The sequence below is a fragment of the Arachis hypogaea genome, chromosome 14 (genome assembly GCF_003086295.3).
Source record: "Arachis hypogaea cultivar Tifrunner chromosome 14, arahy.Tifrunner.gnm2.J5K5, whole genome shotgun sequence".
Taxonomy (NCBI): Eukaryota; Viridiplantae; Streptophyta; class Magnoliopsida; order Fabales; family Fabaceae; genus Arachis; species Arachis hypogaea.
Window position 1 is genome coordinate 137769463 of NC_092049.1, and position 11474 is coordinate 137780936.

General features: G+C 34.2%; 2 protein-coding genes across 5 annotated transcripts; one reads left to right on the forward strand and one right to left on the reverse strand.

The window, feature by feature from the left end:
* Positions 1-64: 64 nt before the first annotated feature.
* Positions 65-4584, forward strand: LOC112744513 (protein ENHANCED DISEASE RESISTANCE 2). 3 transcript variants are annotated; one of them, XM_025794173.3, is made up of 11 exons: positions 65-205; positions 981-1301; positions 1399-1482; positions 1858-1995; positions 2086-2250; positions 2495-2630; positions 2723-2888; positions 3004-3132; positions 3269-3463; positions 3721-3843; positions 4189-4584. In XM_025794173.3, the coding sequence occupies exons 2-11, from the start codon at positions 1013-1015 to the stop codon at positions 4303-4305; spliced, it is 1542 nt and encodes a 513-aa protein (XP_025649958.1). In that variant the 5' UTR covers positions 65-205; positions 981-1012; the 3' UTR covers positions 4306-4584. The 3 variants fall into 3 exon arrangements, with proteins under 3 accessions (XP_025649958.1, XP_025649959.1, XP_025649960.1); XM_025794174.3 differs by lacking the exon at positions 65-205 and adding an exon at positions 358-873; XM_025794175.3 differs by lacking the exon at positions 65-205 and adding an exon at positions 567-701.
* A 1883-nt stretch (positions 4585-6467) lies between these two features.
* On the reverse strand, positions 6468-11187 carry LOC112744514 (cyclin-dependent kinase C-2 C). Of its 2 annotated transcripts, none has more exons than XM_025794176.3 (9): positions 10273-11187; positions 9518-9802; positions 9109-9426; positions 8786-9013; positions 8561-8658; positions 8214-8322; positions 7675-8124; positions 7494-7566; positions 6468-7061 (listed from the first exon to the last, which is right to left on the reverse strand). In XM_025794176.3, exons 1-8 carry the CDS (start codon positions 10759-10761, stop codon positions 7495-7497), a joined length of 2049 nt encoding a protein of 682 aa, XP_025649961.1. In that variant the 5' UTR covers positions 10762-11187; the 3' UTR covers positions 6468-7061; position 7494. The 2 variants fall into 2 exon arrangements, with proteins under 2 accessions (XP_025649961.1, XP_025649962.1); XM_025794177.3 differs by having other exon boundaries at positions 6922-7061; positions 7675-8115; positions 10273-10901.
* Between the last annotated feature and the right edge of the window lie 287 nt (positions 11188-11474).

Genomic DNA, 11474 nt, shown 5'->3' on the forward strand with positions numbered 1-11474 from the left:
AAACAAACAACTAGGTTTTGTTTTTCTTCAACTCAACATTGATTAGGGTGTTCTTGTTTATATAATAATTATTTGAAAGAAAGAGGAAGGTGCTGTTTGATTTTTTTGCAGCATCCTCTCCCTCTCTTGTTGCATAGAGGGAGAGGAGAAGATTCAACATCATACCTACTCATCTCTCATCTCTGAATTTCATATAAAAAATTAGGTATGTAACTTATTATTATTTTATCTATTCATGGATTTGTTTGGTTTCATTGTATTTATTTGGAGCTTGAATAATATGATGCACAAAAAATAATAATAATAATGACAATAAAGATTTCTGGTATATATTTTGTTTATACATTTTAGTCAAAAGATGATGCCTCAGATTTTGATGTGGTCCTTGTCTTGTTCCTTCTTCACTGTTTCAGAATTCTGCATATTCTTCAGCCCTGGAGCTACTATTTTCAATTTTTCATATTCCAATATGTTTTTATTATATAAAAAATTTAATTTCTTTTCCATAACACAAAATTCTTTGTGCACGGATGCATTGTACATAAACACAAATAATTATATATATAATTTTTTCTCTTTTTTGTTCTTTTCTTAGTACATATCTTTTTCTCTTTCTCTTTTGAAGGTTGTTAATATGTCTTCATTATTATTCTTTGTCTCTCAATTATGACCCTTTACCCTCTTCCTAGAAGGAGACAATAGTAGGTTCCTTGAAACTCAGACCTATCAAAAGTCAAAACATGATGCCTATTTATGAACTATATATATATAGTTTAATTCTGCTTTGTGTAGTGTTGAATTTCATCATTGTTTTCATCTCCTAGAAGCAACCTTCAATCATATTATTTGTTTGCACATTTTGTCACACGCAAGGTTACTGATAAAATGTTTCAATGAGATTTTGTTTTTGTTTTGTTTTCTAACTTTGCTTTGATATAAATTCTCTAAAGTTTGCATTGTCATATATATGTTTTGTGCAGATTCAGAGTTTCACCATTTCAAACGAGACAGAATGGGAAGTTGTGTTTCAGTTCCTTCTGATGCAATACAAGCACCAAAGAAGCTCCATAGAACAATAGTAAGACGTAGTCGGAAGATCTCGAATCCGGCCATTAATGGCACCAAAAAGAGGATTAGCAATGGAGGGGCGCGTGTAATGGATTATTCTCTTAGTGAATTTGTTCACATGGACTTCGAAAATGGCGCAAAAACTACTTGCAAGCGCTCTGAAGTTTCAAACTCTGCATTCCATCTTACTCAAGTTCAATTGTGCCATAGCCAATATGGTGCTGATTCACATGGTATATAGTCTTTTCCTGACTTTCCTATTTTCACTTTTTTTCCTTTCTTTTTCAACCTGAAATTCAGAATGATTTGTGATTGTTTCATTGCTTGCAGTAATTTGCCAAGAAGAATGTTATTTTGATTCTGCCAGTATTCTGGAATCTGAATCAGATGATGACTACACTAGTGTCTATGGAGGTAATCAATGAGTATCCGTTAAGCCCTATTTGAAAACTATCTCCTGACACAAAATACAGTAGAAAAAATATGTTCTAGAACAGAAGCATTTTGTCTATCTTTGTATCAGTCTCTTTTACCGAAATGATTTCATGATCCTGAAACAATATCCACACACAACCTTATTAACATGCTAAAATTCTAAAGGTGGTCTTATACTAAGATTTTCTATCCTTTTTTGTTCTATGTTTAGACTTGAGATCATGTTCATTGTGGAAGGCATTTGTTTTGAATTTAGGCAATAAAGTTAGTTTATGTCTATAAATTATTGTTATTATTTGACTTCATTCTGATTCTGGTTTCTTTCTTTCCTTGTGTTGGGGGTTTTATGTTCAGATGGATTTCCATTAGTGGTAGGCAATATCCCATGCGGCCAAGTGGTCCAGTTTGAAAGATCATCATGTTTTATGGATAACAAATCTCAATATGAAGAATATCATGAAAGTTTTCTTAAAGTTGATGGAGTTAACTCAGGTATAAGCAAAAATTTTTGGTCTTATCGTGGGTCGGTACACAAGGTTTTTGAGTTTCTCTTTCTAATAATGGAAGCTTAACTATTAACAGGTTTAAAAGATGAGAAGGTTCAAGATACTGCACACAGATTAAGCCTTCATCAGTTGGCACCTTCTGTCAGTTTCAAGGGTCTCCAATCCCAATCAAAGCTGTCAACACTTTTCAAGCTTTCTTTCAAACAGCCATCTTGTGATGTTGAGAATGCAGCTGATCTTGGTAAGTGTCAAAATACTTTGCTTTTCAGTGCATCAATATGACTGACTAAGAACAACAAGAGTTTGTAACATTTGGATTTTCAACAATTTGAGATGACATCTAGAGAAATTTGTCAAAACGAAATACATCTTTCGAATACCACCGACTTTTTAATTCTTTTGGGCCTAAAATTGTATATTGTTTACTACTAGCAACACTAAAATCTGTTGCTGATTGAAGTCCTTAATATTGAATCTGTATGCAGGTCAATCAAGAAAATATCTGCGTCGTCCGCGAGCAGGGGACACAATTCCAAGCCAGAATGGAGAAAACCCATCTCCAGGATGCTGGTCTGAAATTCTACCCTCAACGTTTGAGCTCCGTGGCGAAAACTATTTCAAGTATGTTGTTGACTTTGTCCTTCTTTGATGATATACATAGATACATACTCCCATTACAAATTTTCAATTTGATTGAACTTTCTACTCTCCAGGGATAAGAAAAAGTCTCCTGCAATAAATTATAGTCCATATACTCCAATTGGTGTGGATGTATTTTTCTGTCCCAAAAAGATACATCATATTGCCAAATACTTGGAGCTTCCAAATGTGACAGCAACCAATGGGGAAATTCCCCAACTTCTTATTGTAAACATTCAGGTATAAAACCTTTTCAGTTTGTTCAATATTATTAGACATTTTCAGCACTGATATTGATTGAAATGTGTATCATGTTCTCATCCATCATATGACATATTATGTGCATTTTGTGCAGTTGCCTACATATCCAGCTGCAATGTTCCTTGGTGATAGTGATGGAGAAGGACTGAGTCTTGTGTTGTACTTCAAGCTTAACGAGACTCTTGATGAAAACATTTCTTCCCAGTTTCAAGAAAGCATTACGGTATCTCAAGTTTTCCAATGCTATTATCTTATTACCAACAACTATAAAATTTAACTGACACAATATATTAATATATTAATGCTTTACAATAAATAAAGTATTAATTTTGTTCCATATTTTCCAATTTATGCTTTAGAAATTCATTGATGATGAGATGGAAAAGGTGAAAGGATTTGCAAAAGAATCAAGTGTACCTTTCAGAGAAAGACTAAAGATCATGGTAGGACTTGCCAACCCTGAGGAAATGAATTTGAGTGTTGCTGAAAATAAGTTAGTAAATGCTTATAATGGAAAACCTGTTCTCTCTCGCCCCCAACACAACTTTTACAAGGTAAGGCTCCTAAACCAATGTCATCAAACTCAATAGTTTTCCTAAACATAGAGCTTAAGTTAACGTGAATCATAGAAATTTACTCGTAAACTCGATTTGCGGACCTAAATTGCAACTACGAAGATTTTATAACTTGTATATCAATGTCTTGCAGCATTATGACTTTATAAAACATGAAATACATATATAAGTAATAAGTGCTTACTCACCTTGGCACATTGACATGAATTGATTCTTGTTTATTTTCTTCCTAACAGGGTCCTAATTACTTTGAGATTGATCTTGACATACATCGTTTTAGCTACATATCAAGGAAAGGACTTGATTCATTCAGAGATCGTTTGAAAGATGGCATTCTTGATCTAGGCTTAACCATTCAGGTACCTTGTTATGTTAACCTATTTTTGCCTTCTTTATTTTGTTTTGTTTTTCTTCACAACTTTCAAATAATATCTATGATTTTCAAACTTGCCATGAGTTTCAAAATAATCCAACTAGCACGGGAAGACATTGTGATAATCGCAACTGGTAGATATAGTTTTTTTCTTTCGATATTTGCATTGCCACCAATATCCGAACCCTGTTATCAGGAATTTGACTAATCTAACTTGAAGATTTCCAGCATGAGTTTAAAGAACTTGAATGTTACATTTTGAGATAATGCAACCTACTTGATGAATTAGCTTTCAACAGACATTTACCATTCTTCAAATTTCGAATAACAGGCACAGAGACAAGAAGAGCTTCCAGAGAAGGTGCTATGCTGTCTTAGATTGAACAAGATTGACCTTAGTAATAATGACCAAATACCTATGCTTGTGATCAGTGATGATGAATGCTAAGGGCTTCCATCACTACCTTGCATTGCAGGGGGTTGTTAGTGTTAAAACTATATTATTACAAACAATTTTTCATTAAATAGTTACTTCCTTATTGGATGAGGAAAAATGGAGTTCCAGGTTTATGCTTTGGTGCAACTCCTGTAGTTACATATTTTTCTGTAACATTCTTAAATTCAGAGGAATAGAAGTTAAGAGATTAATAGAAATTAAGTTTTGTGTTGTACCTTGTAACAAGTCAGAATCATGATAAATTTTTGTCTGATATTTTTCGTTTGAAAAGACAGAGATAGCAATTGTACACTTTATATTCACATTCATCACCTTAAGTTCTTATATTTGTTACCACAATTTAATTTTGTCACATAGAAACAGATGTGAGACACACATCACTTAAGATAGATGTGTACCTAACACTTTTGAATGACAAATGCTACCAATTTATATGTGTTTCTAACTTTGCATTGTAACCTCTTCTTCTTGTGAATAATTGAACAACCAATTAGCAACTAACTTTATATTAATCCAAACTGAGACATGAGCATTGTGCAGAACTACATATTCTTTGTTGTTTAAAAGATATATCAGTGACATTTTCTGTGACAAAATATACAAAAAAATGCAAAATGCAGCCAACATTGTTAGAAATAATTTAAAGTGGAAAAGCTATATATGTAATATAAAGAAGGTGGATTCTAGTAAGACTATGTTATGGTGGCTATGATGATTATGCAAGTGTTGTTAAAATTAAAGTCACATTTTCTTTTTCATTTTGGTAATACTTTTTTTTAAGCAACACTTTTTAAAAAACATTGTTTAACAATAAAAAAGTGTTACTTTTATTTTAGCAACACTTTTTGAAACACTATAATTACCGTAATATACTTTTAGTTGATTAGTTGACAGTTGTCAATGTAAGACAGGAAAAAGAAAAAATAAAATAAAAAATGAAGAGGGTATATTTTTTTAATGACAATTTGTTCATATTTTGTAGTCATATTAATTTTGCATTTGTCTATTTAAGCAGTTGGTAAGCAGTAGTTAAGAAGATAATGATAAGTATCCATTTAGTTGTTATGTAGGTATAATCATACCTTAATATTCTATATAACTGTTGAAAACTTGAAATTAGTAAATTAAATCAAATTTGGAAAGCCATTAATGAAAAAGAGAAAAAAAAAAAGGAGGTTCTTAAGCAAATATGTCCTCATGAATTTGTCTTTTATTTCCTCTTCATTCTACAGTATTAGGATCAGCATAATTCATATACTCTCTCTTGTATTGGGGACGTAAGATCTCACGAGAAATGGAAAGCATATGCATGTATATGATTGATCGATAGCTAGGTGATATGAGTAGTTTTTTATTATTATTATTATTATTATTATTTTAAGAAAGCAACATAATCTAAAAGAATAATACTACACATCCAAATTTTTTTATTAATTACGTCTAATCAAATTGGTCTAACATAATTAAAATTAGTTATGACTAGCATTATTCAAACTTTCAAGTCTTATTGTTTAACTTGGTTAGACTTAGTTTATAAAAGAATTTGAATGTGTAGCATTACTCAATTTAAAATGTCTAAAAATAATATAAATGTATGATATTTAAATGAGGTCTATCCCATTGTCATTGATGCTATATTTGCTCTTATCTGTCTATTTTGAAATCAGCAAGAACTAAAAGGACAAGGATTTAAAATTTGAGCCGATGCATTCACAATATAAAGAATTTTATAGGATCATCTAATTAGATTTATACGTTTAAATTGCTTTCAAAGTAATGAATTTACAAATTAGTTTCTTTTGCTAATATAACAATACATAATTGATTGTTGTGTAAAATTCTTTTACACTCACGATTCATAAAAATTAAATTCCTAAAATTCTATCCCTTTGATTTCTATTATTAATGTGTATATATAAGAACAAGTCATGTACATACATATTTGAAGATTCAATATATTCTTACTTTATCATTCTATTCTATCTTATTAAGTTCTTAGAAAACATTTAGAACATGGCACATATTTGGAGAAGTTTTCTCAAAAGTTTTTTTTCACTCATTTTGACATTTAGTAGATTTAGGATCTCAGAGTTATGCACTTATAATTTTGAAGCTAAGACTTAAGGAAATTAAGATGTACCACAAAATGCAAATAAATAAAAATGGAATGCTTTGGTATGAAACCGCATTACACAAACTAGTTATCATAATCCTTGCATTCAAAACCGCACTACATTGAGAAATGTGGCTTGTGGTATTCGTCTATACTATTTTGTGTTGTCTAAAATGGTAAATAGGTAATTTCAGGCTTTGCATTTTGCAAGCACTATTTGATATACACAAGAATAATACTGAGGGGAAACAAATGAAATTATTTCTTCCCATTTCTGTGCACTAAGGCTGAGGGTTAGAGATTTTATATTTTAAAAAAAATGAAAAAAAAATAGATAAACATGTACAAGGCTAACAAAATTTTATAGAAAAGTTAGCTATTTTTCAATCATACCATCTTCCAAGAGAGAGCATTATACATCTGTTACTGTGTGCAATCCTATATATTTGAGTGCTAATTATCCTGTTTAGGATTTTTAACACTTGAGATAAATGTGTGGTGAAGTCAGAAGTTAAAAATGCAGGTGCAGATGCTGATAACACAGTCCAGCAATGGGCCAGAATGTTGTTTTAGTCAAAGCACCCTTGAAGAATAAAGGGAAATTACTGCACTGTAATCAAATAAATCCTTGGCTCTGTAAAAAAACCACAATAGTTTACTCATCAGAATCTGACTTCTAATTTAGTTTTAAAAAATATTATAATAACATCTTTTGAGAAAATGAATAAAATAAACAAACAAGAAATTTTAATGTTGTTGTTGAACAAAAATACAAGTGGACAAAATGATTCCTAAAAGATTTTTAAGAAGAAAAATTTGTTTTCGACTAAAATAACCGATTCCTTTTCATTCTTTTAGCGAATAAATTTGTCCCTCAACACAAAAAAGATGAATTTGTTATTAAAGAGAAGACATTGTTGACCACACAAATAATGGAAGTGTTTAAATTTTGTTTAAAAAATTAAAAAAATTGTGTTTTATCTCATAAAAGAAATTATACACAAAAAAACAGTGCAAGCATAATTACTTAAAAATAAGAGAGTGAATCAGTAAACATTTTATTTACCTCAACCAAACCGTGATTTTCTGGCTCCTCTTCTCATGCCATTCTCAAAATGCAAGTCTTCATTAATGTTGCCCTGTAAAGTTTTGGCAAGGAAAAAATAAGATGCAACAAATAGAACTTTGACAGGAATCAAAGATTTGAAATGGATCCACTCATTCCAAACTGAGAATTCCAAATTTACCTGAGTACTTATCATAGAATCTGCTTTTTCTGTGGGATCATAATCCAAGTACTCATCAGCTCCATCAAATGATTCTTGATGTGTTTCATCTTGAAAGTTTGTGTAACTACGATTTCTTTGTGAAACATCAATCCCTTGTCTTGCTAAATCATATGTTCCTTTGGCGAAGTTTGGATCAAGTCCACTGATTTTACTTCTTGAGCCATCTGATAAAGTTGAAGCAGCATCTTTTCGCCTCTTAGTAGCCCAAGTAAAGCCGGTAGATCCCGAGGCCGGTGCCGGACCTGAGTATACACTATAGCCATGAGAACCATTTGTTTTGGCAGCCTCTGACTTAGCATCAAACATTGGTTTATGTTGCATCTCTTTCTGCTGCACAAGTCCGATTCTTCCCTTTGTCTGATATACTTTATCATCTCTGCCACCATTTTGAGCATTGTTCTGCATTTCCTTCACAAATATAGGAAAGAAAAGTGAATAAAACTATCAATTTTCTCAAAGCAGTACATACAGCCTTGTGCACTGAAAGAATTAGGTACCTCTTTTGTAGCTGTTTTATTATTATTGTTGGGGCAATCCAAAACTTTCTGGACCCGTTTTGGCCTTTTTGCTGTCGTCGCAGCCTCACGAGCCACTCCAACCTTTTTCCTGAGTATTTAAGATCAAGAATTCAGCAACAGAGAATGGCTCAAATGAATTGTTCAAGCTATCTAAATGCAGAGAATGATATATTCATATATATTAGTTCATCGCAGCTATGAATAAGGCTGCATAAGCCAGGGTTGCAGAACATGCAGCCTATATGCTTTGTTCCATTTTCATAAGACATATATAATATTCATGAATGACATATTGGTATGAATAGAAATAGACTGCAATGGTTTACCTCTGTGCATCATCCCGGTATTTAGCATCCATTTCTTTGCTTGGTGGATACTTTGGAAGGAGTGATGGACTGCAAGCATGCGGCTTTGTGCTAAAATACTATAAAGGGGTAAAGAAATGAGACATAAAAAAGTTAGAAATCAAACCCAATAATATGAAATTGGCAACAGTGAGAAATAACCATCATCATACAAAATGTATAAGCAACACATGGGAATGAATTTACCTCAGACATCAGTGCAGAGGAGGCAGTGCCACGCTCGGAAGGATCAATGGACAGTAAAGTCTCAATTAGGCTTACAGCAGTTGGAGGAAAACCTTTACACCTCTCCCAAAGAGAGCTTTCGTAGGTAGTCTGCGGTTTAAACATTGTTGCAAGAGGAAGCTTACACTTTCTCCAGAACTCTTCTGGTGGAGATCCACAAAGCTTAAAGATTCTGTGCAATTGTTCAACCTGTTGATCAAAGAAGAATAAACATCAAATTAGATGCATAGGACTCTGAAACTCCTATAATATTGTTGTAGTACATGATTCACTATGAGGATTACCTCATTTCTTCCCTTAAGGATTGGTTTCCCCAGGAAAAGTTCTGCGAATACGCAGCCGACACTCCATAGATCCACTGAAACTCCATAATTCGTTGAACCCATCAAGAGCTCCGGAGCGCGATACCAAAGAGTCACCACACGACTTGTTAAAGGGTTCTTGTTGTTTGGGCTAAGTGTATTTGCTAATCCAAAGTCTCCAATCTTGAGAACACCGTCATTGTTCACTAATATATTGGAAACTTTAATGTCTCTATGCATAATACCTCTAAGGTGACAATGCTCCATGCCACTTAATAGCTGCCTCATGTAACATTTAATCTGTTCATGAAAAACAGGATGAAACATATGAACAGATAACCCAGAAATAAACATATTCTTTCATTGACATAAATGAAATATGATGACAAACCTGTGATTCACTGAACTTGATGTCCGGAGAAGATACTAGGCCAGCAAGATCATGCTCCATGTATTCAAACACAAGGTAGATGCTGTGTGAAAGTTGGGAAGTGATTATGCCCTCCAATTTCATGACGTTTGGATGGTCAAGTGCACGGAGGATTATAATCTCTCTTGCCATGAACCTAATACTCTCCGGTTGGAAATTGTCAAAGCGCACCTTCTTCAAGGCAACCATCCTCCCACTATGAACTTCACGTGCTTGGAAAACGCTGCTGTATGTGCCTTGTCCAATCTGCAGAATGATGTTAAAGATCAACTTCTCCAAACAACTCAGACAAAAAATCTGCTAATATGTATTGCTGTGCAAAAATTTTCCTTTTTGAACCAATGCGTACATTAGCATCAAATTCCTCCAAACAACTTAGACATAACCCCAAATTTTTTCAACTCCAATGCATTAAGAACACCATTATTGTTTATTTACATGTTCAAATCTAATCCTATTACTAGAGGAACCGTTAGGTACTTCTTTTGACAAAAAAGTTTAAATTTTCCTTATTTCCCATGAGGTGACAACTTATATATAATTGCCTTCATATGAATTTTATTCATTAGATGACAATTTAATCAAACATATCAAATTATCTAATATTTTTAATTATCAACTTCACGTAAGAATAACTGATAGTCCGGAGTAAAAAATTTAATTGAATAAAAACACATAAAAACACAAAAATAGTGGAATTGATTGAAGGAATATACCTTGTCCAATTTCTCAAAAGCATCACTTTTGAGAGGAACCATGCCGTGAATGGCTTCACCGGCAACAGATGTGAGCCACGGTGGCCAACCAGCAGCAATGCTTTCAGCTTCCACAAACCTATGCGACAAACCAATCCTCGCATTCAATGCCCCAATTTGCCTCGAGCTCCCTCTCCCACCATTATTCCCATTCCCATTCTCCCTCACCACCATATCCTTACTACTCTTCTTCTCAAGCTTCTCCGCAGCCGCCGCCTCGTCGCGTTTCGCGTCACCACCTCCTTCCCGGACCTCCGCAGCCTCACCGGCAACCACCGCGGAGGTCGAAGAACGGCCCCTGGAAGCGGGGGAAGAAGACACCACCGCCCCAACGCGACCGGAGGCGAGTCTGCCTCTCCGCGAATAGGATTTGACGTATGCTACGCCATCGTCGGCCGGCGAAGCAGATGGATCTCCGGCACGAGCCTTCTTGGAGTTAACACAACCCATTTACCAGTTAGTGAGGTCCAAAAACGGTAAGTTTGGGGTGTTATCTCCTGCATCTATGGACCAGGCTCTCGAAAGCGGGTTCGCGAAAACCGCTTTCGAGAAACCGGAGAAGCGTTTTTGGTTGTGTTGTTAGAATTGCGGGTCAGAAACCCAGAAAGAAATGCATTTGAAAGAGGAATAATGGGGGCAGAAGAAGAAAAACGGTAGGTTCTTTTTTGGGAAGGGTTTGTTTGTGTTTTGGCAAGAATAGAATGGAAGGAAGGAGGGGTTGTTGTTCGACTTTGTTGCGAGATGTGAGGAGGGTGAGGGTGATGGTGGAGGTGGTTCGTTTCTGAAGAACAACGCTCCGAAAGCATAGGAAGAGAGAGACTCCAACAATTCCTTGGTCCGAATCAATGCATGCTTTTTTTTTGGGGGATTGTCGTTGCAAAAGAAACACAAAAAGAGAAAGATAAAAGGGAGAGAGAGAGAGAGGAGAGAGAAGATCCACTGGTCGTGGTCATCGTCGTGGTGGAGACGGTGGTTGTTTTAGGCTGCCATGTCACTCACTCCATTGACGTGCTTTGCATGGTTTTCATTTCATATACGTACACGTATACATACATACATTTCCCTTTTACTCTATCCAAAATTTTCAGGAGACATAATAGATCAACTTAATTAATTATCCACTTAAATAATTTAGATCAAACTAATTAGTTTGTTTTTTTATA

Coding starts and splice junctions, on each gene's coding strand:
- LOC112744513 (XM_025794173.3), top strand. CDS start 1,013: ATGGGAAGTTGTGTTTCAGTTCCTTCTGATGCAATACAAGCACCAAAG. Junction 2,631..2,722: donor CGTGGCGAAAACTATTTCAA/GTATGTTGTTGA, acceptor TCTACTCTCCAG/GGATAAGAAAAAGTCTCCTG. Junction 3,464..3,720: donor CCCAACACAACTTTTACAAG/GTAAGGCTCCTA, acceptor TCTTCCTAACAG/GGTCCTAATTACTTTGAGAT.
- LOC112744514 (XM_025794176.3), bottom strand. CDS start 10,761: ATGGGTTGTGTTAACTCCAAGAAGGCTCGTGCCGGAGATCCATCTGCT. Junction 9,427..9,517: donor TCAAGTTCAGTGAATCACAG/GTTTGTCATCAT, acceptor TTTCATGAACAG/ATTAAATGTTACATGAGGCA. Junction 8,125..8,213: donor ATAAAACAGCTACAAAAGAG/GTACCTAATTCT, acceptor ATATTTGTGAAG/GAAATGCAGAACAATGCTCA.